The sequence below is a fragment of the Symphalangus syndactylus genome, chromosome 12 (assembly GCF_028878055.3).
Source record: "Symphalangus syndactylus isolate Jambi chromosome 12, NHGRI_mSymSyn1-v2.1_pri, whole genome shotgun sequence".
In the NCBI taxonomy this organism is placed as follows: Eukaryota; Metazoa; Chordata; class Mammalia; order Primates; family Hylobatidae; genus Symphalangus; species Symphalangus syndactylus.
The window spans coordinates 79467804-79494133 of NC_072441.2; the positions used below are offsets into that span (position 1 = coordinate 79467804).

Sequence of the window (26330 nt, forward strand, 5' to 3'; positions counted from 1 at the left end):
CTACCCGCCTCGGCCTCCCAAAGTGCTGGGATTACAGTCGTGAGCCACTGTGCCCGGGCTTATTGACATATTTATGTAATAATGTTGGTAGGTAATTAAATTGGACCTCAGGGATTGTTTCCCTATGACCTGTTTGGGCAAAACTCCAGTTGTCTGAGGAATGCATATCTGGCTAGCCTTTAGCATCCCCAAATTATATGTTTATTTCAAACATTAGAGTCCGTCACACACTGCTTCTTGGTTTCTCATCAGTAGATGATGTCATTGCATCTCTGACAGAAATGCTTCTGCTCTGAAAGTGCAGGGAGAGGCTGTACTATTAAGGCCAACTCTGTTTTGTTTCACACACTAGGGTGAGGAGAACTCATTTCAGAACTATTTGGGCACAGTGGTTTATACCTGTAGTCCCAGCACTTTGGGGGCTGAGGCAGGCAGATTGCTTGAGCTCAGGAGTTTGAAACCAGCCTGGGTAACATGGTGAAACCCTGTCTCTACAAAAAATATAAAAATTAGCCGGGCATGGTGATGTGTGCCTGTAGTCCCAGCTACTCTGGAGTCTGAGGGGAGAATCACTTGAACCTGAGAGGTTGAGGCTGCAGTAAGCTGTGTTCCTGCCACTGCCCTCCAGCCTGTGTGACAGAGTGAGACCTTGTCTCAAGACCAAAAAACTTAAAAGATATTTTGTTGGCCAGGCGTGGTGGCTCATGCCTGTAATCCCAGCACTTTGGGAGGCTGAGGCAGGCAGATCACAAGGTCAGGAGATCGAGACCATCCTGGCTGACACGGTGAAACCCCATCTCTACTAAAAATACAAAAAATTAGCCAGGCGTGGTGGCAGGCGTGTGTAGTCCCAGCTACTCCCAGCTGCTCAGGAGGCTGAGGCGGAAGAATGGCATGAACCCGGGCGGCGGAGCTTGCAGTGAGCCAAGATCGTGCCACTGCACTCAAGCCTGGGCAACAGAGCGAGACTCTGTCTCAAAAAAGAAAAAGAAAAAAAAAAAAAGCCGGATGCGGTGGCTCACGCCTGTAATCCCAGCACTTTGGGAGGACGAGGCGGGCGGATCACGAGGTCAGGAGATTGAGACCATCCTGGCTAACATGGTGAAACCCCGTCTCTACTAAAAATAAAAAATAAAAAATAAGTTAGCTGGGCATGGTGGCAGGCGCCTGTAGTCCCAGCTACTCGGGAGGCTGAGGTAGGAGAATGGCATGAACCCGCGAGGCAGAGCTTGCAGTGAGCCAAGATCACGCCACTGCACTCCATCCTGGGTGACAGTGTGAGACTCCGTCTCAAAAAAAAAAAAGATATTTTGTTTACATTATGTCTTTAAGTTATCTCTTAAACATCTTTGTGGCTGGTGTGGTAGCTCACGCCTGTAATCCCAGCACTTTGGGAGGCCGAAGTGGGTGGATCAGTTGAAGCCAGGAGTTTGAAACCATCTTAAAGTTCAGCTCATTTCTCATTCTGAAGTTTGCTTTTTTCACACTTCTCAGAATTATACTGATGGATTTTCACTTCCTTTACATTTTCTCCTTCCTCTCAATAGTGAATATTAGTCTCCAGTGGCTGGGTAGTAGCAAGTAAATTTATGAAGAATCATAGTTGTGTTTGCCAAGTGACTAGAAATCAGCTTCCCCAGTACCTCTTCACCACAAACACAATTAAAGGTGGGGCCAAGGACCAAAATGGAATGCTTCCTTAGGACGGGTACAGAGTTACTCAGAAAAATTTTCTGTGACATGGTGTGATGATTCAACTTCCTTTTTTTTTTTTTAAGATGGAGCCTCGCTCTGTCGCCAGGCTGGAGTACAATGGCGTGATCTCTGCTTACTGCAATCTCTGCCTCCCGGGTTCAAGCGATTCTCCTGCCTCAGCTTCTCGAGTAGCTGGGACTACAGGCGCACGCCACCACACCTAGCCAATTTCTGTATTTTTAGTAGAGACAGGGTTTTACCATGTTGGCCAGGATGGTCTTGATCTCTTGACCTCGTGATCTGCCCGCCTCGGCCTCACAAAGTGCTGGGATTATAGGCGTGAACCACCGTGCCTGGCCGACTTTCTCTTTCTCTTTTTTTTTTTTTTTGGTGGGGGCAGAGTCTCGCTCTGTCGCCTGGGTTGGAGTGCAGTGGCGTGATCTCGGCTCACTGCAAACTTCGCCTCCCAGGTTCACGCCATTCTCCTGCCTCAGCCTCTGGAGTAGCTGGGACTACAGGCGCCTGCCACCATGCCCGGCTATTTTATTTTTTATTATTTTTTATTTTTAGTAGAGACGGGGTTTCACCGTGTTAGCCAGGATAGTCTCGATCTCCTGACCTCATGATTACCCCGCCTTGGCCTCCCAAAGTGCTGGGATTACAGATGTGAGCAACCGCGCCCAGCCTGCCTTTTTTTAAAAAATAAAATTTGTATTTTTTTGTGGTACTGCTCCTTGTGGAGCAGGGCTACCTTATAGGCAGTGTGTCCAAAGTAGGCCTGACATTGTATTTAGCAAGAATTGACTGGGTTGTTTTCACTTTGGCATTTGACTTGACTGGTTCTGCTGTTCTGGAATTATTTTAGTAACATTAATGATTTCCTAGCTTATTTTCATAATTTAGAAGCTAGTTCTTTAATATTTTTGAAGTCTTGGCATCCAGGAGATATGCTGAAATTGGGTATCCCTGTTTTATAGGAGACTGTTGATTTCTGAGGGATATGGTTCCCTTTTTAAGAGAGAATCTCTTATATGTGCTGATACAGGTATGTTTCAGGTTGTATAGGCATCTGAAAGTAATATGTAGTTGAGAAAGAGGGTATGAGAACATAAGACTTATACTTATTTTTAGCTTAGGATTGTCAGCAGCGTTTCTGGCATTTTCTTTTCATATTTTTTCTTGTTCCTTTGCAATAGCATAACGTGATTGTAATGAGCTTGAGTTAATGTGTGTGTGGGGAGAGTGGTGGTTTGTGTGTGTGGGACTGTTGAGTAGTGGTTTACTGGGAAAAATGGGTTATTAAGCAAAGAAAATGACAGTAAAGCCATTCCTTTAATTGTTAAATTATGTAATATACACATTAAAATATTTGTATAGTTTATATAGGTAAGGAAAAACAGAAATTTAAAGTTACAAAATAAGCCTATTCCCACTATCAGGAAATGGTCATCTTTTAACATTTTGGTACATAATCTTGTGCACCTTTTCTATGTATATAAGTACATGTGAATTTATAGATAAAGTTTTTATAAAAAATTGTAGTATACTATATAATTTTTTGACCTTTTTCCACTCAACATATTGACATCCATAAATATACATAAAAATAATGGTTATATAGTGTTCCATTTTATGACTACGCCACGATGTATATTATCAGTTCCCTATTGTTCATTTAGCTTCTTTCCAACAATGGGATCTGTGCAATTATAGTTTTATATACACTGCTGTAATCCTTGTATATCCTTGTATATACATCTTTGTTCGCTTCACTAATTTAAGATAACTTAGTACTTGGTCAGATTGTACATAATCATTTTTAAGGCTTTTTGCTTTGTTTTTTTCTGTTTTTTTGTTTTTTGTTTGTTTGTTTTTTTTTTTTGAGATGGAGTTTCACTCTGTCACCCAGGCTGGAGTGCAGTGACCCCATCTCGGCTCACTGCTGCCTCTGCCACCTATTATCAAGCGATTCTCGTGCCTCAGCATCCCTAGTAGCTGGGATTACAGGTGCTCGCCACCATGTCCAGCTAATTTTTGTATTTTTAGTAGAGATGGGTTTTGCCATGTTGGTCAGGCTGGTCTCGAACTCCTGACCTCAAGTGATCCGCTTGCCTCAGCCTCCCAAAGGGCTGGGATTACAGGCGTGAGCCACAGCACCCGGCTGGCTTTTTGCAAGTTAGTACCAAATTGCCCTCAAGGAGTGGAAGAGCCTCAAACAAAACCTACCTTGTGACTGTCGCCCAGGCTGGAGCGCAATGGTGTGATCTCGGCTCACTGCAACCTTTGCCTCTTGGGCTCAAGCCATCCTCCCACATCAGCCTTCTGAGTAGCTGGGACTACAGGCGTGCGCCACCACACCTGGCTAAATTTTTGTATTTTTAGTGGGGACCGGTTTTTGCCATGTTGCCCAGGCTGGTCTCGAACTCCTGGCCTCAAGTGATCCACCTGATTTAGCCTCCCAAAGTGCTGGGATTACAGGCATGAGCCACCACGCCCAGCCTGTGCATTCTTTTTTTTTTTTTTTTTTTTTTTTGAGATGGAGTTTTGCTCTCGTTGCCCAGGCTGGAGTGCAATGGCGCGATCTCGGCTCACTGTATGCTCCGCCTCCTGGGTTCAAGCGATTCTCCTGCATCAGCCTCCCGAGTAGCTGGGATTACAGGCAGGCGCCACCACGCCTGGCTAACTTTTTTTTTTTTTTTTTTTTGTATTTTTAGTAAAGATGGGGTTTCTCCATGTTGGTCATGTTGGTCTCGAACTCTCGACCTCAGGTGATCCTCCTGCCTTGGCCTCCCAAAGTGTTGGGATTACAGGCGTGAGTCACCACACCCGGCCTTTTTTTTTTTTTTTTTTTTGAGACGGGGTCTCGCTCTTTCGCCCAGCCCGGAGTGCAGTGGCGCAATCTCGTCTCACTGCAAGCTCCGCCTCCCGGGTTCATGCCATTCTCCTGCCTCAGCCCCCCCGAGTAGCTGGGACTACAGACGCCCGCCACTGCGCCCGGCTAATTTTGTGTATTTTTAGTAGAGACGGGGTTTCACCGTGTTAACCAGGATGGTCTCGATCTCCTGACCTCACGATCCGCCCGCCTCGGCCTCCCAAAGTGCTGGGATTACAGGCGTGAGCCACCGCGCCCGACCGCCTTTTTTTTTTTTTGAAAAGGAGTCTCATTGTGTCATCCAGCCTGGAGTGCAAAGGCAATCTTGGCTCACTTCAAGCTCTGCCTCCTGGGTTCAAGTGATTCTCCTGCCTCAGCTTCCTGAGAAGCTGGGATTACAGGCGCCTGCCACTGCACCGGCTACTTTTTGTATTTTAGTAGAGATGGGTTTTCACCATGTTGGCCAGGAGGCTGGTCTTGTGAATTCTTGACCTCAGGTGATCTCGCCTCGCCTCCCAAAGTGCTGGGATTAAAAGTTTGAGCCACTGCGGCATTCTTTTTTAAAAGATAAAAGTCTGGCTGCAGAGGAACTTTATACCTGAAATGTTTTGCTGTCTGAATTCACTCCAGAGTGAAATGACTTGAAGTACAAGTTTTGTGACTGCTCTTAGAATTTTTGTGTCAGAGGCTTCTCCTTCTGCCATTTTTTGAACATTTACCTAGAATTACAAAAGAATCATTCCACATTTCACAGTATGGTGCTAGGAATCTGACCAGGTCCAGTTCATAATTTTAAACTTAAGAGTTTTAAAAACATCTATGCTTGTCATGCTGTAAGCAGATGGGACCCCAGGAGTAAGTGGTAACTTTCTGTTTTTCCTTATTAGGTTTCAACTTTCTGTGCTGTGGGGTCAGCCATAAGAGAGGTAGATCTGATGTGTATCTGTGCTAAAGAAGCATGAGCTCCTTACAGTAACTAGCAGCCAATTCCTCTTCCCCATAACAGTTGCAGACTTGTAATCCCAGCACTTTGGGAGGCAGAGGCGGGTGGATCAGGAGGTCAGGAGATGGAGACCATCCTGGCTAACACAGTGAAACCCCGTCTCTACTAAAAATACAAAAAAATTAGCCAGGCGTGGTGGCGAGTGCCTGTAGTCCCAGCTACTTGGGAGGCTGAGGCAGGAGAATGGCATGAACCCGGGAGGCGGAGCTTGCAGTGAGCCGAGATTGCGCCACTGCACTCCAGCCTGGACAACAGAGCAAGACTCCGTCTCAAAAAAAAAAAAAACAGTTGCAGACTTCTTGGAGTGGTAGTTCATGGTCTTCTAAGAAGGCTGTGGATGCCTTACAAGCATTATTTCACTCTGCCTCCCATATCTCACTACTGTCTCCAAAAAAGATGTTATCCTAACATAGAAGTATCTTTTCTCAGAATTCTTCAGTATATTATGAATCAGTGACTACCTTTTCTCTCCCTTGAAATTTTCCTGTAACTTCATGTTCATTTCCTTTTGTTTCAGTAAACCAGTCTCAACTCTTTTCCTTTTCTCTTTCTGTTGTACCTCTCATTTCCCCTGACCCTTGCTGTCCTGTAGATGGCATTTCATAATTCACATTGATAATAATTGCTAGAATTTATAGGCATTTATTGTAGATTAAATAGAGCATTTATTATAGATTAAGCCTATACATAACTTGTTTAATTCTCATTACAACCTTATGAACTACATGTTGTTACTTCCACATTTTATAGATAAGGTAGCCAGTCTGCTCTAGAGAAATTTTAACCAACCTACCCAAGGTTACCTACTTAGTAAATGTGGTTTTTTTTGAGACGTTTTGCTCTGTCACCCAGACTAGAGTGCAGTGCTGTGATCTCAGCTTACTGCAACCCCTGCCTCCTGGGTTCAAGCAATTCTCGTGCCTTAGCTTCCAGAGTAGCTGTGACTACAAGTGCATGCCACCACGCCCAGCTAATTTTTGTGTTTTTAGTAGAGACAGAGTTTTTCCATGTTGGCCAGGCTGGTCTTGAACTCTTGGCCTCAAGTGACCCACCCACTAGGCCTCCCAAAGTGCTGGGATTACAGGCTTAAGCCATTGTGCCCAGCTGTAAATGTTAAATCTAGTATTCAAACCTAGCAAACCTAGGTGTTCTGATTTCTTTTTCTTTTTTTGGTTTTGTTTTCCCTGGGATATAGATTTTCAGGTGTTCTGAAAATTTCAGAGCCTGCATTCTTACCCACTGTGCTGCTGCTCCCTTCACTAATTTGAAAGTCTGTGTGTGAACTAACTTTACTTAAAACCGGGTTAAATATTTGTTATTACTGTCTGAACCAGGAGTCCTTGGGGTGAAGGAGAGAGTAGTACAGAAGGAAACTTCTCCTTCTGACCTTAGCCTTCCTAAATCAACAAAATTCTGAGCTCTTTTGTGTACAGTAGGTGGAATTATTGTTCATTCTTTCAGAAGCATTTTAATTTTATTAATGTATTAATTTATTTATGTATTTTGAGACAGGGTCTTGTTCTGTCACCCAAGCTGGAGTGCAGTGGCATGATCATAGCTCACTGCAGCATTGACCTCCCAGGCCCAAGCCATCTTCCCACCTCAGCCTCACAAGTAGCTGGGACTACAGACACCACCATGTCTGGCTAACTGTTTTTTCTTTCTCTTTTTCTTTTTGTTTTTTTTTATTTTAATTTTTTATTTTTGAGATGGAGTCTTGCTCTGTTGCCCAGGTTGGAGTGCAGTGTTACGATCTTAGCTCACTGCAACCTCCACCTCCTGGATTCAAGCAATTCTCCTGCCTCAGACTCGCAAGTAGCTGGGATTACAGGCACATGCCACCACGTCCGGCTAATTTTTGTATTTATAGAGATGAGGTTTCACCATGTTGACCAGGCTGGTCTTGAATTGCTGGCCTCAGGTGATCCACTGCCCACCTTGGCCTCCCCAGGTGGTGGGATTACAGGCGTGAGCCACTGTGCCTGGCGGTGTTAAAATTGTTAATGTCTTGTTACAAAGACAAAAAGGCATTTTCTATGCTAGTGAGGACCTTAACGTCTGTAAAACTGTGAAACTGCGCTTTCAAGTATCAGACTTGAAAGTTTCTGCTCTTCTAGAATACTGGCATTGCCTAATTCAGAACAAAGGTAATCTCCCTAAAAGAAAGGTACTTTGATACTCTTTTTGCAAATGATGTTGATGAGTGTTGCTAGAGGAACAGTGTTGTTAATTTCCTTGAGAGGACCTGAAGGAGGACAACTGTACTCTTAATCCTATCAGTGAAAATGAAACATTTCCTTGTCTCAAGGAAAAAGAGGGGGTACCTTGAGGGAAGAATATGTGTTCATATTGTCCATTAGCAAATCTGAGATTTATTTAGTTAGAGCATTCTAGTTCCATTGGTGCTTTCTTGTTCCACCTGTTTTCTAGGTGGCCAGGAAATTAAAAACCAAAGATGAGGCCGGGCTCAGTGGCTCATGCCTGTAATCCCAGCACTTTGGGAGGCCAAGGCGGGTGGATCACAAGGTCAAGAGATGGAGACCATCCTCGCCAACATGGTGAAACCCCGTCTTGACTGAAAATACAAAAATTAGCTGGTCGTGGTGGCGTGCACCTGTAGTCCCAGCTACTTGAAGGCTGAGGCAGGAGAATTGCTTGAACCTGGGAGGTGGAGGTTGCAGTGAGCTGAGATCACCCTACTGCACTCCAGCCTGGCAACAGAGTGAGACTGTGTGTCAAAAAAAAAGAAAAGAAAAGAAAAGAAAAAAAGCCAGAGATTATTCAGAAGAAAGTATTGAATTAGGGATCATGAATGTGGGTTCTAGTTTTGGCTCTGTCACTGCCTATGCTTTGATTTTGAGCCCATTCCTTAACCTCTTCCTCTGTGTCCTTATACTAAAAGGGATTAGACTAAAAATTGGACTAAAAATCTCTTTCTGAATGATTTTGTTCTAATATAAGTGGTTATTGATCTGTAATAAGTGGTTTTAGCTTGAAAATTGGAAAGTAGGCTGGGCACAATGGCTCACGCCTGTAATCCCAGCACTTTGGGAGGACGAGGTGGGCAGATCACTTGAGGTCAGGAGTTCCAGACCAGGCTGGCCAACATGGCGAAACCCTGTCTCTACTAAAAATACAAAAATTAGCCAGGTGTGGTGGTGCACACCCGTAATCCTGGCTACTCGGGAGTCTGGGACAGGAGAATCACTTGAGCCCAGGAGGCAGAGGTTGCAGTGAGCCAAGATCGTGCCACTGCACTCCAGCCTGAGCGATAGAGCAAGACTCTTGTCTCAAAAAAAAAAAGAAAAGAGGGCTGGCCCCGGTGTCTCACGCCTGTAATCCCAGCACTTTGGGAGGCTGAAGCGGGCAGATCACCTGCAGTCAGGAGTTCGAGACCAGCCTGACCAACATGGTGAAACCGCATCTCTACAAAAAATAAAAAATAAAAATTAGCTGGGTGTTGTGGCACGTGCCTGTAATCCCAGCTACTTGGGAGGCCGAGGCAGGAGAATCGCTTGAACCCGGGAGGTGGAGGTTGCAGTGAGCCAAGATTGCACCATTGCACTCCAGCCTGGGCGACAAGAGTGAAACTCCGTCTAAAAAAAAAAAAAAAAAGAAAGAAAATTGGAAAGTAGGCCTTGTGCGGTGGTTCATGCTTCTTTTTTTTTTTTTTTTTGAGACGGAGTCTCACTCTGTCACCCAGGCTGGAGTGCAGTGGCGTGATCTCAGCTCACTGCAAGCTCCGCCTCGCGGGTTCACGCCATTCTCCTCCTGCCTCAGCCTCTCCCTCGCCTGGGACTACAGGCGCCTGCCACCACGCCCGGCTAATTTTTTGTATTTTTAGTAGAGACGGGGTTTCACCATGGTCTTGATCTCCTGACCTCGTGATATGCCTGCCTCGGCCTCCCAAAGTGCTGGGATTACAAGCGTGAGCCACCGCGCCCAGCCAGCTCATGCTTCTAATCCCAGTACTTTGGGAGGCTGAGGTGGAACGATCGCATGAGCCCAGGCATTCAAGACCAGCTTGGGCAACGTGGCTAAACCTTGTCTTTACATATTCTTTCCTTTTTTTTTTTCTTTTTTTTTTTTTTTTTGCCGAGATGGGGTCTCCCTATGTTGCCCAGGCTGGTCTCGAACTCCTGGGCTCAATTAATCCTCCCATCTTGGCCTCCCAAAGTACTGGGATTATAGATGTGAGCCACTGTGCTCAATGCCTGTCTCTGTTTTTATTTATTTATTTATTTTTTGAGGCAGAGTGTTGCTCTGTTGCCCAGGCTGGAGTGCAGCGGCGCAATCTCGGCTCACTGCAATCTCTGTCTCCCAGGTTCAAGTGATTCTCCTTTCTCAGCCTCCCGAGTAGCTGGGATTACAGGTGGTGTCATCATGCCTGGCTACTTTTTTGTATTTTCAGTAGAGACAAGGATTCACCTTGCTAGCCAGGATGATCTCAATCTCTTGACCCTGTGATCTGCCCATCTTGGCCTCCCCAAGTGCTGGGATTACAGGCATGAGCCACCACGCCCAGCTTGCCTGTCTCTATTTTTAAAAAGCCAACTCAGATCAAGAAGTTTGATTATCCAGACTTGTTTTATTTTCTTCTGTGGTATTTTTTTCCTTTGCTTACATTATAAAATTCCTCAGATGCACGTGAAGTAGAGAGAATAGTATAATGAACCTCCATATACTTACCACCTAGCTTTTTTTTTTTTTTAAGACAAGGTTTCACTCTTTCGCCCAGGCAGAAGTGCGATGGTGTGATCTCGGCTTACTGCAACCTCCGCTCCCCGGGTTCAACCGATTCTCCTGCCTCAGCCTCCAAGTATTTGGGATTACAGGCGCCCGCCACCTTACCCAGCTAATTTTTGTGTTTTTAGTAGAGATGGGGTTTTGCCATGTTGGCAAGACTGGTCTCGAACTCCTGACCTTAGGTAATCCACCTGCCTTGGCCTTCCAAAGTGCTGGGATTACAGGCGTAAGACACTTTGCTTGGCCTATTACCTAGCTTTGATAACAGCATTTTGCCAATCTTCTTGCATCTATACTTCTCCATTTTTCTACCTCTACCTCCCTGGAATATTTTAAAGCAAGCCCAGTCCTCATGGGATTTCACTCCTAAATACTTTAGAACGTATTAATACACTTAAGGAATCTTTTAGAGATGAGGATGGGAAAGTATAATATAACTACAGTGGTATTGTCACATCTATAAAATTAATAATTATTTAACTTTGCTTCTCAAGACTCTTTTCTCAGAAATGTCTTTTTATGGTTTCTTTTTTTCTAATCAGCCCTAACAGGTTTCACACATTCCATTTGGTTATTTCTCTCTTAAATCCTTAATTAAAATAGTTTCCGAACCCTGTAGTATTTTTTGAGGGCCAAATGAGATATATTTGTAGGCTTCCAAAGTGTTTATACAAACATAAGTTGTTCGGTCATAGGAGAGAAATAACCTTTCTAAAAATATATCAGCATTGCAGTTTAGTGTTAATAGCATTAAAGAGAAATGAGAGAATGTGGAGATGCCTGAGTGTTGGAGAAAAAAGCAGGAATAATTTGGCATTGAACTAAGGCTGAGATGTATTAAAATTGAGCCAGTATGGAGAAGCTGGCCTAGGACCTTCTCTGTAGCATTTATAGCCAAGCTGTCAGCATTTATAGCCAAGCTGTTACCTATATACCCACCCTTGAGTAATAGGTTCTCCTCTCTTATAGTATCATGCCACACTTTCAAGTGTAGACTGAAGATAATAAAAGGCATTCGAATAATGCCCTTTGAGAGTTTTGCCTTAGATTGGGAAATGCAGGTCTCAAGATTCTCAGACAAAATATTTTCTTCTAGGGAAGAGTACATTTTAATGCTGTCTCTCTACCCAAAAAGATAATGATATATATAAATCATGGGTATGGATTACAAAATGATAATGTATACCTACAGTGTTTTTCACAAAGACAATAGAAAACATCATTTTCTTTTTTTTTTTTTTTTTTTTTTTTTTTTTGAGACAGAGTCTCGCTCTGTCGCCCGGGCTGGAGTGCAGTGGCGCAATCTCCGCTCACTGCAAGCTCCGCCTCCCGAGTTCACGCCATTCTCCTGCCTCAGCCTCCGAGTAGCTGGGACTACAGGCGCCCGCCACCGCGCCCGGCTAATTTTTTGTATTTTTTAGTAGAGACGGGGTTTCACCGTGGTCTCGATCTCCTGACCTCGTGATCCGCCCGCCTCGGCCTCCCAAAGTGCTGGGATTACAAGCGTGAGCCACCGCGCCCGGCCTAGAAAACATCATTTTCTGTTGAACAGTATTCTGGTTTTATCTATAGGGATGAATCTCATTCCTTTTTTTTTTTTTTGAGACGGAGTCTCACTCTGTCGCCCAGGCTGGAGTGCAGTGGCGTGATCTCGGCTCACTGCAAGCTCCGCCTCCTGGGTTCACACCATTCTCCTGCCTCAGCCTCTCTGAGTAACTGGGACTACAGGCGCCCGCCACCACGCCTGGCTAATTTTTTTGTATTTTTCGTAGAGACGGGGTTTCACGGTGGTCTCGATCTCCTGACCTCGTGATCCGCCCGCCACGGCCTCCCAAAGTGCTGGGATTACAAGCGTGAGCCACCGCGCCCGGCCGAATCTCATTCTCTTTAAAAATTCTGGCTAACAGCCAGGTGCAGTGGTGCAGGCTGATAGTCCCAGTGACTCAGGAGGCTGAGGTGGGAGGATCGCTTGAATCCAGGAGTTTGAGACCAGCCTGGGCAACATAGTGAGACCTCATATCTACAAAAAAGAATAATAGCAAAAAAAGCAAAATCAGCTGGGCATGGTGTGTACGCCTGTAGTCCCAACTACTCAGGTGGCTGAGGTGGGAGCATCACTTGAGCCTGGGAGGAAGGGGCTGCAGTGAGCAGAGATTGCACCATTGCACTCCAGCCAGGGTGACATTGTGAGACCGTGTCTCAAAGGAAAAAAAAATTACATATATATGTATTTTTTCCTTTTTTTGATTTAAAATAGATATGATACTTTTCTCTTCTGTTCGTTGGCAGGTTGGATCTCTGATGTGTGCCATAGGGGCAAAACTTTAGGCAAGGAAGAGAGTAGGTTTTGCGTCCTGATTCTGCTCCTCTCTTTGTCACTTGGTCTGAGTATTATTACTTAGACCCTAATAGCATCATCACCCTGCGTGCTCTTGGAATTAGTCCCAGTTTTGCAGTCGCAGATAGCTAAGCTGGCACCAAAATTCTATGGAACGACATTGCCTCATCTTTATTCTAGGTATTTTGCAAGAGTGTAGCAGCCCTAGAGCTACATGTTTGTGTGATAAAACTAGGAAAGGTAGCAAGGTAGAACTTTTTAGGGAGTAGAAAGTTTCAGAGCCACTCTGCATTGAAATTACTTACCTGCTTTTTTTCTCTTGTTTAACTTTATTCAGTGACTTTTGCATACAGAGGAGTTTACTTTCTAGGTGGTAACTACCAGAGTAGAAGCAGATGCTGGTTTTTGGTTCTGCCTGGTCTCTTCTAAACGTTTTCCTCTGGGTTGAAAGAGAGGATAGGCCAGGCACTGACCAAAGAGCCTAGAATCAGCATTTTTATTTTCAACTGAAAGCATACAGACTACCTCATTGAGAATCAGATTCCATAGTTGCTAGTGTGCACAAGCATGTGGGTATGTTGGGGGATGGGGCAGCTGAGGGTTTTGGCAGGAACCGTGTTCTTTGAGATGGTAATTAAAATTTCATGAAGGTCTAGGTAAATTGAAAATTAAACCTTGCTGTGAGCCTGACTTTGCTCTTGCGTCACATGTAATGGCCGGGGATGGTGGCTCATGCCTGTAATCCCAGCGCTTTGAGAGGCCAAGGCAGGTGGATCACGAGGTCAGGAGTTCAAGACCAGCCTGGCCAAGACGGTGAAACCCTATCTCTTCTAAAAAAATACAAAAATTAGCCAGGCGCAGTGGCTCGCCCCTGTAATCCCAGCACTTTGGGAGGCCGAGGCGGGTGGATCACCTGTGGTCAGGAGTTCGAGACCAGCCTGGCTGACATGGTGAAACCCCATCTCTGCTAAAAATACAAAAATCAGCCAAGTGTGGTGGCAGGCGCCTGTAATCCCAGCTACTGGGGAGGTTGAGGCAGGAGAATTGCTTGAACCAGGAGAAGGACGTTGCAGTGAGCCAAGATCGTGCCGTTGCACTCCAGCCTGGGTGACCAGCAAAACTCTATCTCAAAAAAAAAAAAAAAAAAGGCCGGGTGTGGTGGCTCTCACCTGTGATCCCAGCACTTTGGGAGGCCGAGGCAGGTGGATCATGAGGTCAGGATATCGAGACCATCCTGGCTAACACAGTGAAACCCTGTCTCTACTAAAAATACAAAAAATTAGCCAGGCGTGATGGCACACACCTGTAATCCCAGCTACTCAGGAGGCTGAGGCAGGAGAATTGCTTGAACCCAGGAGGTGGAGGTTGCAGTGAGCCAAGATCGTGCCATTGCACTCCAACCTGGGCAACAGAGTGAGACTCTGTCTCAAAAAAAAAAAAAAAAAAAAGTGACAAGAGCGAGACTCTATCTAAAAAATAAAAATTAAAAAAAAAGAGACAGGTGCGGTGGCTCTTGCTTGTAATCCTAGCACTTTGGGAGACTGAGGTGGATGGATCACTTGAGGTCAGGAGTTCGAGACCAGCCTGGCCATCATGGTGAAATCCCGCCTCCACTAAAAACACAAAAATTAGCCGGATGTGGTAGGAGGCGCCTGTAATGCCAGCTACTCGGGAGGCTGAGCAGAAGAATCACTTGAAGTGAGCTGAGGTCATGCCACTGCACTCCAGCCTGGGCGATAGAGTGAGACTCCATCTCAAAAAAAAAAGAAAAAAAGAAAAAGTTATATTTCCCAGAGAAAATATGGATAGTTGAGTAAGAAAGGGGTCTAGAATAAAAATGGAATATGCACGAGGCCTATGTGAGTATGGAGAAGGAGAGAGGGACATACACAGTTGCTATCCAAAAGGATCTGGTATCACTGAGCAAGAGGCAGGAGTTTATACTCATGGTTAGTTTGACTCAAACTCTGATGCTTTCAGTATGCTTGACAGAGATGTGAGTATGTGATGCACTCTTATGATTGTGTTTTTTTTTTTTCCCCTAGCAGCATCTGGAGTCAAGAGACCCATGGCATCTGAGGTGAGTTTCATATTGATACAATGGTTACTAAAACCTTAATTCTGGGATAGAAGGAACCTGTTTATGACATTTTTATTTTTTCTCTAATTAGGTCTTGGAAGCTAGACAGGATTCTAACATCTCATCGGTAGGCTAGAAATTATGCAACTCATCTTTTATTGTAGTTTATTTTAAATATTAACAATATCTCACATTTAATGAGCATTTTTAATGTACCAAATGCAATATGTACCAAAAAGTAAATACTGTACCTAAGTGCCCTTTAAGATATTCTTATTTAATCCTTCAAACAACTACAGTGAGGCAAATACTGTTATCTGTTTTACAGATGAAGGAAGTGAGGATTATATAGTTATTAAGTGGGATTAGTAAAGCTGGGATTCAAACCCAGGCAGTCTGACACTAAAGCTCACTTTCTTTATTTTGCTGTTACGGCCTCCTGATTGCATATCTTCGATGAATATGAAGAACTTTTAGCCATGCAGAAGCTATTAGTTTCCCAAGTTTCTCTTTTTTGTCCAGAATGTCGCCATTTTGCTCAACTTTCTTCCCATGGAGTATTTGCTAATCCTCTCCTCACTTCTTGCATCTCCCCTGGGTTTTGTGAAAGGGGCCTCAGAATGCAGGCCCTTTTGACCTGGGACTTCAGACTTTCTCTCAGAACATCTTCCAGCATCTGTCAGGTGATATACTGAGAATTTTCTGGTACTAAGGGCCTTGGCTAAAAGAATAGAACTTGAATACCAGTCATGGTTGCTCATGCTTGTAATCCTAACACTTTGGGAGGCCGAGGTGAGAGGATTGCTCGAGGCCAGGAGATCGAGACAGGCCTGTGCAACATAGTGAGACCCTGGTTCTACAAAAAAAAAAAAAAAAAAAAAACATTAGCCAGGTGCACAGCATAGTCCCAGCTACTCGGGATTGCTTGAGCCCAGGAGGTTGAGGCTGCAGTGAGCCATTATCACACTACTGCCCTCTAGCCTGGGTGATAGAGACACCCTGTCTCAAAAAAAAATTGTGGCATCCTGTTTCCACTAGTCTCTCAGCCTTCTGGCTTATAAACCTAATGAGTATTGATGTCATGAAGAGTAACTTCATGTCTGTTGCTCTGGCATCTTGGCTCTTGGGGATAACTTTCTAGACTGCTATACTGGTTTACTCCTCCCTCTTGCCTTTTTTTTTTTTTTTTTTTTTTTTTTTTTTTTTGAAATGAGTCTTGCTCTGTTGCCCAGTATGGAGTACAGTGGCTCAATCTTGGCTCACTATGTCCTCTGCCTCCCAGGTCAGGCAATTCTCCTGCCTTAGCCTCCCAAGCAGCTGGGATTACAGGTGCATGCCACCATGCCCACCTAATTTTTGTATTTTTAGTAGAGACAGGGTTTCACCCTGTTGACCGGGCTGGTTTTGAACTCCTGACCTCAGGTGATCCACCCGCCTTGGCCGCCCAACGTGCTGGGATTACAGGTGTGAGCCACTGCGCCTGGCCTCTTTTATTTTATTTTTTTTGAGACAGAGTCGCGCTCTGTCGCCCAGGCTGGAGTGCAGTGGTGTGATCTTGGCTCACTGCAACCTCTGCCTCCTGGATTCAAGTGATTCTCCTGCCTCAGCCTCCTGAGTAGCTGGGATTACAGATGCACGCCGCCACGCCAGGCAAATTTTTTTTTTTTTTTTTTTTGAGACGGAGTCTCGCTCTGTCACCCAGGCTGGAGTGCAGTGGCGCGATCATGACTCACTGCAAGCTCCTCCTTCCGGGTTCACGCCATTCTCCTGCCTCAGCCTCTCCGAGTAGCTGGGACTACAGGCGCCCGCCACCATGCCCGGCTAATTTTTTTTGTATTTTTAGTAGAGACGGGGTTTCACCGTGGTCTCGATCTCCTGACCTCGTGATCTGCCCACCTTGGCCTCCCAAAGTGCTGGGATTACAAGCGTGAGCCACCGCGCCCGGCCTCAAATTTTTTGTATTTTTAGTTGGAGATGGAGATTCACCATGTTGCCCAGTCTGGTCTCAAACTCCTAGGCTCAAGTGATCCTCCCCACTTGGCCTTCTGAGTAGCTGAGATTACAGGTGCACGCCACACCACCAAGCTATGTTGCTTTTCTTTTTTTTTTTTTTTTTTTTTTTTGAGACAGAGTCTCGCTCTGTCACCCAGGCCGGAGTGCTGTGGTGCAATCTCGGCTCACTGCAACTTCCACCTCCCAGTTTCAAGTAATTCTCTGCCTCAGCCTCCCGAGTAGCTGGGATTACAGGTGCCTTCTACCACGCCCAGGTAATTTTTGTGTTTTTAGTAGAGACAGGGTTTCACCATCTTGGCCAGGCTGGTCTTGAACTCCTGACCTCATGATCCACCTGCCTCCGCCTCCCAAAGCGCTAGGATTACAGGCCTGAGCCACCGCGCCCGTCCATCACCCAGCTATATTTCTACTACTATTTAAAAATACTCACCTTTGGTTGGGTGCAGTGCCTCACGCTTGTAATCCCAGCACTTTGGGAGGCCAAGGCGGGTGGATCACCTGAGGTCAGGAGTTCGAGACTAGCCTGGTCAACATGTTGAAACCCCATCTCTACTAATAATACAAAAATTAGCTGGGCATGGTGGCGCATTCCTGTAATCTCAGCTACTCGAGAGGCTGAGGCAGGAGAATCGCTTGAACCCGGGAGGCGGAGGTTGCAGTGAGCCAAGATCATGGCATTGCTCTCCAGCCCAGGCGACACAAGCGAAACTCTGTCTCAAAAGAAAAAAGTACTCTTATTTTCTGGCCGGGCATGGTGGCTCACACCTGTAATCCTAGCACTTTGGGAGGCTGAGGCAGGTAGATCACTTGAGGTCAGCAGTTTGAGACCAGCCTGGCCAACATGGTGAAACCTCATCTCTACTAAGAATACAAAAATTAGTCAGGCGTGGTGGTGTGCGCCTATAATCTCAGCTGCTCGGGAGGCTAAGGCGAGAGAATTGCTTGAACCGAGGAGATAGAGGTTGCAGTGAGCTGAGATTGCGCCACTGCACTCCAGCCTGGGCAACAAGAGCAAGACTCTGTCTCAAAAAAATAAAGAATAAAAATACTCACTTTTATTTTCTGTGTCTTCTTTCTGAGGACCAAAGGGAAAATATGTGTCCCTTGGAGTTTTCTTCTATGATCTTTTAGCCACTTAATTCATTGGGAACCAACATTATAGCTGTATATTTGCATGGGATAGATGTTCTGAAGACTTTGTAAAATGTTTTTCATCTAGAAAGAATATGTTGTTTCAGTTTATTTTGTTTTGATGTACCATCGTGGTAGCTATTTGGTGTCTTACATGGGAATTGTATTATAATCTTGACTCTTCTTCTAGGTGCCTTATGCCTCTGGCATGCCCATCAAGAAAATAGGCCATAGAAGTGTTGATTCCTCAGGAGAGACAACATATAAAAAGGTGTGTCTGGATGGAAGCTTCTCATCTTACTGCAGGAGCTCAGCAGCTTACTCTGGGAACTCAGTCTCCTTGAAATTACTCTCCATGTACTGTCCTGTTTCTTGATACCCTAAGCTTTTGCACATAATACAGCTGAGACTTTAGTATTTATTTCTCAAAGGGTAAATTGTCTCCTTTTTGTATATGAATGTTTAAATGAGAAATTTTTTGGCTGGGCACGGTGCCCCAGACCTGTAATCCCAGCACTTTGGGAAGCTGAGGCAGGCAGATCATTTTAGGCAAGGAGTTCAAGACCAGCCTGGCCAACATGATGAAACTCTGTCTCTACTAAAAATACAAAAATTAGCTGGGTAGCACATGCTCGTGGTCCCAGCTACTCGGGATGTTGAGGCAGAAGAACTGCTTGAACCTGAGAGGTGGAGGTTGCAGTGAGGTCAAATTGTGCCACTGCACTCTAGCCTTGGTGACAGAATGAGATGCAAAAAAAAAAAAATTTAGTGAACAGATCTGGCATTGGTTGCTATTTTACTGAGCCGAAGAAACTGGGTTTCCCTGTTAGGTATAAATATGTAACAAGACCATGAAAGCCATTCTTATCTTACCACAGGGAACCATGTCTCTCACAGTCTTTCTGTCTTTTTGTCCATTGCTGGATATATGTCAATAGAGGGCCAGGTCCCAGCCCAGCCTGTTGATACAAATATAGACAATAGGTCAGATTTTTTTTTCTCTTCAATTTTTTTTAGAGCCAGGGTGTCAATCTGTCACCCAGGCTGGATTGCAGTGGCATGATCCTTAGCAGGTAGTGGGAGGCTATTGTAACCTCCGACTCTTGGGCTCAAGTGATCTTCCTGCCTCAACCTCCTGAGTAGCTGGGACTACAGGTGCACACCACCACGTGGATAATAATAAATTAGTTTTATGAGATGATCTTGCTGTGTCGCACACGCTGGTCTCAAACTCCTGCCCTCAAGCATTCCTCCTACCTAAACCTTCCAAAGTGCTGGAGTTACAAGGGTGATTGACCATGTCTCACCCCCTTTTTCCCCCACAAAGGCAGTCATTTAGCTGGCGAATAGTACCTAGAACATCTGCTTTTTTGAGCTCTGAATATCAAATGGACTGGAAAGGAGCAGTAATAGTGAAAAAGTGGAAATTGAACTGGTGAAGGGAAAACAGAAGCATCCTGGATCCTTGAGGGATCCAAATTCTTGAGTTCTGGACTAGTTTGCAGATGGTTTAGGCTTCCTGAGGGACAGTGTTCAGTCTCCCATTTAGCCTCTGTAGTTTGTCTAATATGGGATGTGAAGATTTCTTGGAGTTCTATTTCTGGCCTATGTAAATTTTGTGTTCGTTCTCTATTTCATTGTCCCAAGTAGCAGAGGTGGACTGACTCATTCTCAATCAAGGACCTGACGGTCCGCAGAATGGGCTCTGTGGCTCATGACAGTTACTTTCACTGAGCTTTTCATTTTTAAATTTTTTTTTTAAGAAATGGAATCTTGCATTTGGGAGGCTGAGGCGGGTGGATCACCTGAGGTCAGGAGTCCGAGACCAACCTGACCAACATGGCAAAACCCCGTCTCTACTAAAAATACAAAAATTAGCTGGGTGCGATGGCGGGCATCTGTAATCCCAGCTACTTGAGAGGCTGAGACATGAGAATAGCTTGAACCTGGGAGGCGGAGGTTGCAGTGAGCCAAGGTCACGCCGTTGCACTCCAGCCTGGGCAACAGAGTGAGACTCCATCTCAAAAAAAAAAAAGAAAGAAAAGAAAAGAAAGAAATGAGATCTTGCTCTTTGCCCAGACTGGAATGCAGTGGGTGCATTGATGGCACACTGCAGCCTTGAACTCCTAGGCTCAAGCCATCCTCCTACCTCAGCCTCCAAAGTAACTGGGACTACAGGCCTCAGCCACCACACCTGGCTTATTTAGCTTTTTTTTTATTTTTTTATTATTTTATTTTATTTTATTTTTTCTGAGGGAGTTTTACTCTTGTTGCCCAGGCTGTAGTGCAATGGCGCGATCTCCACTCACCACAACCTCTGTCTTGCAGGTTCAAGCGATACTCCTGTCTCAGCCTCCCAAGTAGCTGGGATTACAGGCATGCACCACCACCACTAATTTTGTATTTTTAGTAGAGATAGGGTTTCTCCATGTTGGTCAGGCTGGTGTTGAACTCCTGACCTCAGGTGATCTGCCTGTCTTGGCCTCCCAAAGTCCTGGGATTACAGGCGTGAGCCACAGCGCCTGGCCATTTAGCTCTTTTTATGTGTTGAACATTGAGATAAAAAGATGAGTTTCTATTCTAACTGGGGAGGCAGATACTTAAAAAAAAAAAAAGAAACTAACAATTTATTTTCCTTTGACCTATTTGTACATGAAAATAACTAGTTGTAGGCCGGGCATGGTGGCTCATGCCTGTAATCCCAGCACTTTGGGAGGCCGAGGCAGGTGGTTAATGAGGTCAGGAGATCGAGATCATCCTGGCTAACACGGTGAAACCCCGTCTCTACTAAAAAAAAATACAAAAAATTAGTCGGGCATGGTGGCTTGTGCCTGTAGTCCCAGCCACTCGGGAGGCTGAGGCAGGAGAATGGCGTCAGCCAGGGAGGCGGAGCTTGCAGTGAGCCAAGATCGCGCCACCGCACTCCAGCCTGGATGACAGAGCGAGACTCCGCCTCAAGAAAAAAAAACTAGTTGTAATTTATTGCCCATTGAGGACCAAGTAGAAATATAAATAATGTCTGGCGGAGGTCGGGGATGAGGCAAATAGAGCAAAGCTGTCTAATCAAAGTTTCTGAGGTGATTGAAATGTGCTGTATCTGTGCTATCCAATATGGTAGCTAGTAGCCACACTTGAACTGTAGGTAGTAAGACTGAGGAAATGAAGTTTTAAATTTGAATTAACTTGAATTTAAATAGCCATGTGTACCTAGTGGCTACTGTTATCAAACAGCAAAGATCTAGATGATGTGGTATTTTCCCACGGGCTTGGAATCCTGGATTGTAAGAGTGGGGCTCTTGTATTTGTGTTTTGACCAAGTTTGATAATTCTAAATCTGAATACTGCTCTCAGAAATTACTTGAGTCTTTCATGCTTTCTTCTTCAGTTAGGAGCTCTTTTACCACACTGTTGTCTTTTTTTTTGAGACGGAGTCTTGCTGTGTTACCCAGGCTGGAATGCAGTGGTGTGATCTTGGCTCACTGCAGCCTCCGCCTCCCAGCTTCAAGCAATTCTTCTGTCTCAGCCTTCCGAGTAGCTGGGACTACAGATGCACACCACCTCATCCAGCTAATTTTTGTGTTTTTAGTAGAGACGGTTTCACCACGTTGGCCAGGCTGGTCTCGAACTCTTGGCCTAAAGTGGTCTGCCCACCTCAGTCTCCCAAAGTGCTCGGATTAGAGGCGTGAGCCACCGCGCCCACCCCACCCTGTTGTCCTTGAGACGCTAGGCAGGCCCTTCCTTAGAGGACTGAAGTTTCTGCCGCCAGGCAGTCAGATCAGAATATTGGTTAATTTTTGGGCTGGGCATGGTGGCTCACGCCCGTAATCCCAGAGCTTTGGGAGTCCTGAGGTTAGGAGTTTGAGACCAGCCTGACCAACATAGTGAAACCTCATCTCTACTAAAAATATAAAGAATAAGCAAGGCGTGTGGTGCATGCCTGTAATCTCAGCTACTCGGGAGGCTGAGGCATGAGAATCGCTTGAACCGGGGAGGCAAAGTTTGCAGTGAGCCGAGATCATGCTGCTGTACTCCATTCCAGCCTGGGTGACAGAGTGAGACTCCGTCTCAGAGAAAAAAAAAAAAAGGAATATTGGTTAATTTTAGTTACATTCTATATCAGTTGAAGGAAATGTTTAGAGGGCTCCAGATACACTCTGGGGGCAGAAACCTTAGGAGTGAGAACTAAGAACGTTGTGTCAATATAATGTATCTTCCAAATACAGATATGGAACTCTTGTTTAGGCAGGCCAACAGGAGGGAGCACCTTGCCTAGCTGAGGCTGGCCCAGAGAGTCCCAGCCTTGCTACTCTGTAATCCTCACTGTCCTTCCAGTCTTTACTAAGCTTAATTGCAGAGTACAGCATAGGGATGGGGAAACTGGATTGTCCCAGTTTTATCTGTACTATTGCTCAGACTAAAAGACATTTGTTTTAAAGTGTTTCTTCTAGCTTCCCCTTTCTGAATTTTTACTGTTATGATCCTACTTATACTAGGAATTTTCTTCTCATTTCTCCTGTTTCTCAGACAACCTCATCAGCCTTGAAAGGTGCCATCCAGTTAGGCATTACCCACACTGTGGGGAGCCTGAGTACCAAACCAGAGCGTGATGTCCTCATGCAAGATTTCTACGTGGTGGAGAGTATCTTCTTTCCCAGGTACAGAGTTTAATGTTCAGGAGCACGTCCTGGAAATGTGGCCTTTTCAGATCAGCCCAGGGCAGTTTTAGGGGTTCAGGTCGGACAATTTAGGCATGTGTCCATTTCTTAACCTGGTTGTAATCAGGGTGATGTGGGACTAGAGAGTTCAGAGAGAAGATACTGTCATCTGGATGCTTCCATTAGCCTCAGTCCTATGGATTGACCCATAAAAAACAACCTAATGCATTGGATAGGAGGCAGTGTGATTCCTTCTTGTTCTTAGGTCTTGCTGTCCATGCTGTGCCATTGTCTCACTAAGTAACGCATCTTAAGGGCTGTGATAATCTTAGGAGGAATGTATTCTCCCACTCCCCCCACCATGAGGCAACTCTGAGTGTCTTCGCAAGGTAGATTCTCTGGTTGATAGGGACTGGCAAGTTATGGCTCCCTCTGTTTAACCCCACAGTGAAGGGAGCAACCTGACCCCTGCTCATCACTACAATGACTTCCGTTTCAAGACCTATGCACCTGTTGCCTTCCGCTACTTCCGGGAGCTATTTGGTATCCGACCCGATGATTACTTGGTAAGCATCTGGATATCAGGACCCTGTGACTCCAGTATCAGGGATAGTCCCAAAGGAAGGCCCCTTTTTTCCACAGTCTCGCTCTGGTTTTTATTTAGAAAAGAATTGCATCTGTAGTTGATTTTTGTGTTGGGCAAGGCCCTGATGTGTCTAAATCTCTTAGTTCTTCTCTGTTTGCCCCAGTATTCCCTCTGCAGTGAGCCGCTGATTGAACTCTGTAGCTCTGGAGCTAGTGGTTCCCTGTTCTATGTGTCCAGCGACGATGAGTTCATTATTAAGACAGTCCAACATAAAGAGGCGGAATTTCTGCAGAAGCTGCTTCCAGGATACTACATGGTAAGGGAGAGAGAAGCACTGTCTACCTGTGCTGCCCACTTCTGGGCAAGGCTGGGGAGGCTGTCTTCAGCAGGGTAGAACAGTGTCAGCACTTCTATCTTAAGAGTGTAGTTCAGGCCGGGTTCAGTGGCTCACGCCTGTAATCCCAGCACTTTGGGAGGCCGCGGCAGGCGGATCACGAGGTCAGGAGATCAAGACCATCCTGGCCAACATGGTGAAACCTCGTCTCTACTAAAAATACAAAAAATTAGCCAGGCATGGTGGCGGGCGCCTGTAGTCCCAGCTACTCGGGAGACTGAGAGAGGAGAATGGGGTGAATCCGGCAGGCGGAGTTTGCGGTGAGCCAAGATCCTGCGACTGCACTCCAGCCTGGGTAACAGAGCAAGACTCCGTTTCAAAAAAAAAAAAACAAAGTTGTTCAGTTTTGTGCTTTTCACCCCATTTCTTTTGCTTCTCTGTGGTAAAAGAGGTTTTGTTTATCTGTTCTAAGTGTTGTTGATCTCCCAGGCTCAAGTGATGCTCCCACCTCAGCCTCTCATGTAGTTGGGACTAAAGGCACGCACCACCACACCTGGCTAATTTTTATAAACTTATTTTATTTTATTTTATTTTTTTCGTGACGGAGTCTCGCTCTGTTGTCCAAGCTAGAGTGCATTTGCGCAATCTCGGCTCACTGCAACGTCCACCTCCCGGGTTCAAGCAATTCTCCTGCCTCAGCCTCCTTAGTAGCTGGGATTACAGGCATGCACCACCACGCCAAGCTAATTTTTTATTTTTTAGTAGAGATGGGGTTTCACCATGTTGGTCAGGCTGGTCTTAAACTCCTGACCTCGTGATCCGCCTGCCTTAGCCTCCCAAAGTGCTGGGATTACAGGCGTGAGTCACCATGCCCGGCCTAATTTTTATAAATTTTTAGTAGAGATGAGGTCTTGCTATGTTGCCCAGGCTGGTCCCAAATTCCTGAGCTCAAGTGATCCTCCTGTTTGGCCTCCCAAAGTGCTGGGATTACAGGCATGGGCCACTGTACCTGGCTATTTTCGTCTTCTGTTCTTAGTTCAGCTTCTAGTTTGGGGAATGAGGTAGGTTATTTCCCTTGATAATACTCTCTGCAGCCTTACTCTGATTGCTGTTGGAGGTTCTGGAGAAGTTAGGTAACTCTCCTTACCTGCCTTACCATCCCCAAGAATATACTATACCCAGAGCAGAGAGTGTCGTCTTCTCTTAAATCTCTCTGAAGAAATAGATCCATCTTATGTTGGTATCCTGACTGATTTCTGTATTGGAGAGTCTGTGGCACAGCTTGATGGTGAACTTATCATTGAAATAGATTCATAGGGAAATTTAAAGCATATATGATGTAGGTTTATGGACAGATTGTGTCTGAATCTCATATAGGAGATAAAGGAGGATGGGTGGTAACTTTTACCCATGAGTTTCACTGAAAATCAGTTAAGTTGTTCCCCTACTTCTGTTTACTTTTGTGTTCTCAGAACCTCAACCAGAACCCTCGGACTTTGCTGCCTAAATTCTATGGACTGTACTGTGTGCAGGCAGGTGGCAAGAACATTCGGATTGTGGTGATGAACAATCTTTTACCAAGATCGGTAAAAATGCATATCAAATATGACCTCAAAGGTTCAACCTACAAACGGCGGGCGTCCCAGAAAGAGCGAGAGAAACCTCTTCCCACATTTAAAGACCTAGACTTCTTACAAGATATCCCTGATGGTCTTTTTTTGGATGCTGACATGTACAACGCTCTCTGTAAGACCCTGCAGCGTGACTGTTTGGTGAGTTTGTTACTTAGACACCAAAAATCTCAGTTACTAAAACAGCTTGATTGTTCTTAGGCATTAAGTTTGTGGGAGATGGAACTCTGTTCCTTAGCACTGTGTGTCCTGGGCTGTATTTAAAATAACTTTTAATTAGTTCATTGCCATTCCTTTACATTTTTACTTTCTCCCCGTTTATCCTCCCACAATGGGATTTATTTCCTTCTCTAGCTAGCCTGGGCCTCATAGTCAAATGTTCTGCTTATTTTCACACCAACATCATCCTTCCTCAGATTTTGGTCCTTGCTGCCAAATCCAAATTTATATTTTGGAAGCTGAGTGCTGCTAAAGAATATTACACAACCGTGTATACTGGCATCTCTACAGAATTATGATATCCAACCCCACTTGGGCTTTCAATATCATTCTTCAGTCCATTTCCTCTTGCTCTCAATAGGGATTTCAGATGTTTGGCATTCTAATCAAACCATTTTCTGACTCTCATCTCCCTAGCTTTGTTTCTCAACAAGCTACCTTAACTTTTTATCCTATTTCATCCTCTCATGCTGCCCCTGTCACCCATAGATAAATGTATCTACATTTTACTTTATTTTTTATTTTTTGAGATGGAGTTTCACTCTTGTCACCCAGGCTGGAGTGCAATGGCACGATCTTGGCTCACTGCACTTTCTACCTCCCAGGTTCAAGTGATTCTCCTGCCTCAGCCTCCCAAGTAGCTGGGATTACAGGCGCCCCTTACTACACCTGGGTAGTTTTGTATTTTTAGTAAAGACAGGGTTTCACCATGTTGGCCCTGCTGGTTTCGAACTCCTGACCTCAAGTGATCTGCCTGCCTTGGCCTCCCAAAGTGCTAGGATTACAGATGTGAGCCACCACACCTGGCCTAGATATCACTCTTGACCTCTGTACTCTTCTATCATGTGAACATTTCCCACTGTTGCACATATTAAACTGTATTGTGTTTATTTTACATTTGTATCTCTTTCTAAATGTATAATGTCCTTGAGGACAGAAACTCTCTCTTTAATGTCTTTATATCTCTGTAAGGAGGCACAGTGCCTACATGATGGGGAGTCAGTAAATGTTTAACTGAATTGAAGCT

The 26330-nt window shown here is 45.1% G+C and overlaps 1 protein-coding gene across 31 annotated transcripts in view; it reads left to right on the forward strand.

Annotated features, from left to right (window-relative positions):
• PIP5K1A (phosphatidylinositol-4-phosphate 5-kinase type 1 alpha) overlaps positions 1 to 26330 on the forward strand; it is a 57030-nt gene that overhangs the window by 13544 nt on the left and 17156 nt on the right. For 7 of the 31 annotated variants that reach the window (XM_063626262.1, XM_063626265.1, XM_063626274.1 and 4 more), the window contains exons 2-8: positions 14700 to 14734; positions 14826 to 14861; positions 18069 to 18149; positions 22403 to 22533; positions 22982 to 23099; positions 23283 to 23435; positions 24926 to 25225. In XM_063626262.1, the coding sequence (XP_063482332.1) occupies positions 14700 to 14734; positions 14826 to 14861; positions 18069 to 18149; positions 22403 to 22533; positions 22982 to 23099; positions 23283 to 23435; positions 24926 to 25225 (854 nt within the window). Of the gene's footprint in view, positions 1 to 2694; positions 2741 to 14699; positions 14735 to 14825; positions 14862 to 18068; positions 18150 to 22402; positions 22534 to 22981; positions 23100 to 23282; positions 23436 to 24925; positions 25226 to 26330 lie in introns of those variants that run through there. The other 24 variants (XM_063626271.1, XM_063626268.1, XM_063626284.1 and 21 more) reach the window with 8 other exon arrangements.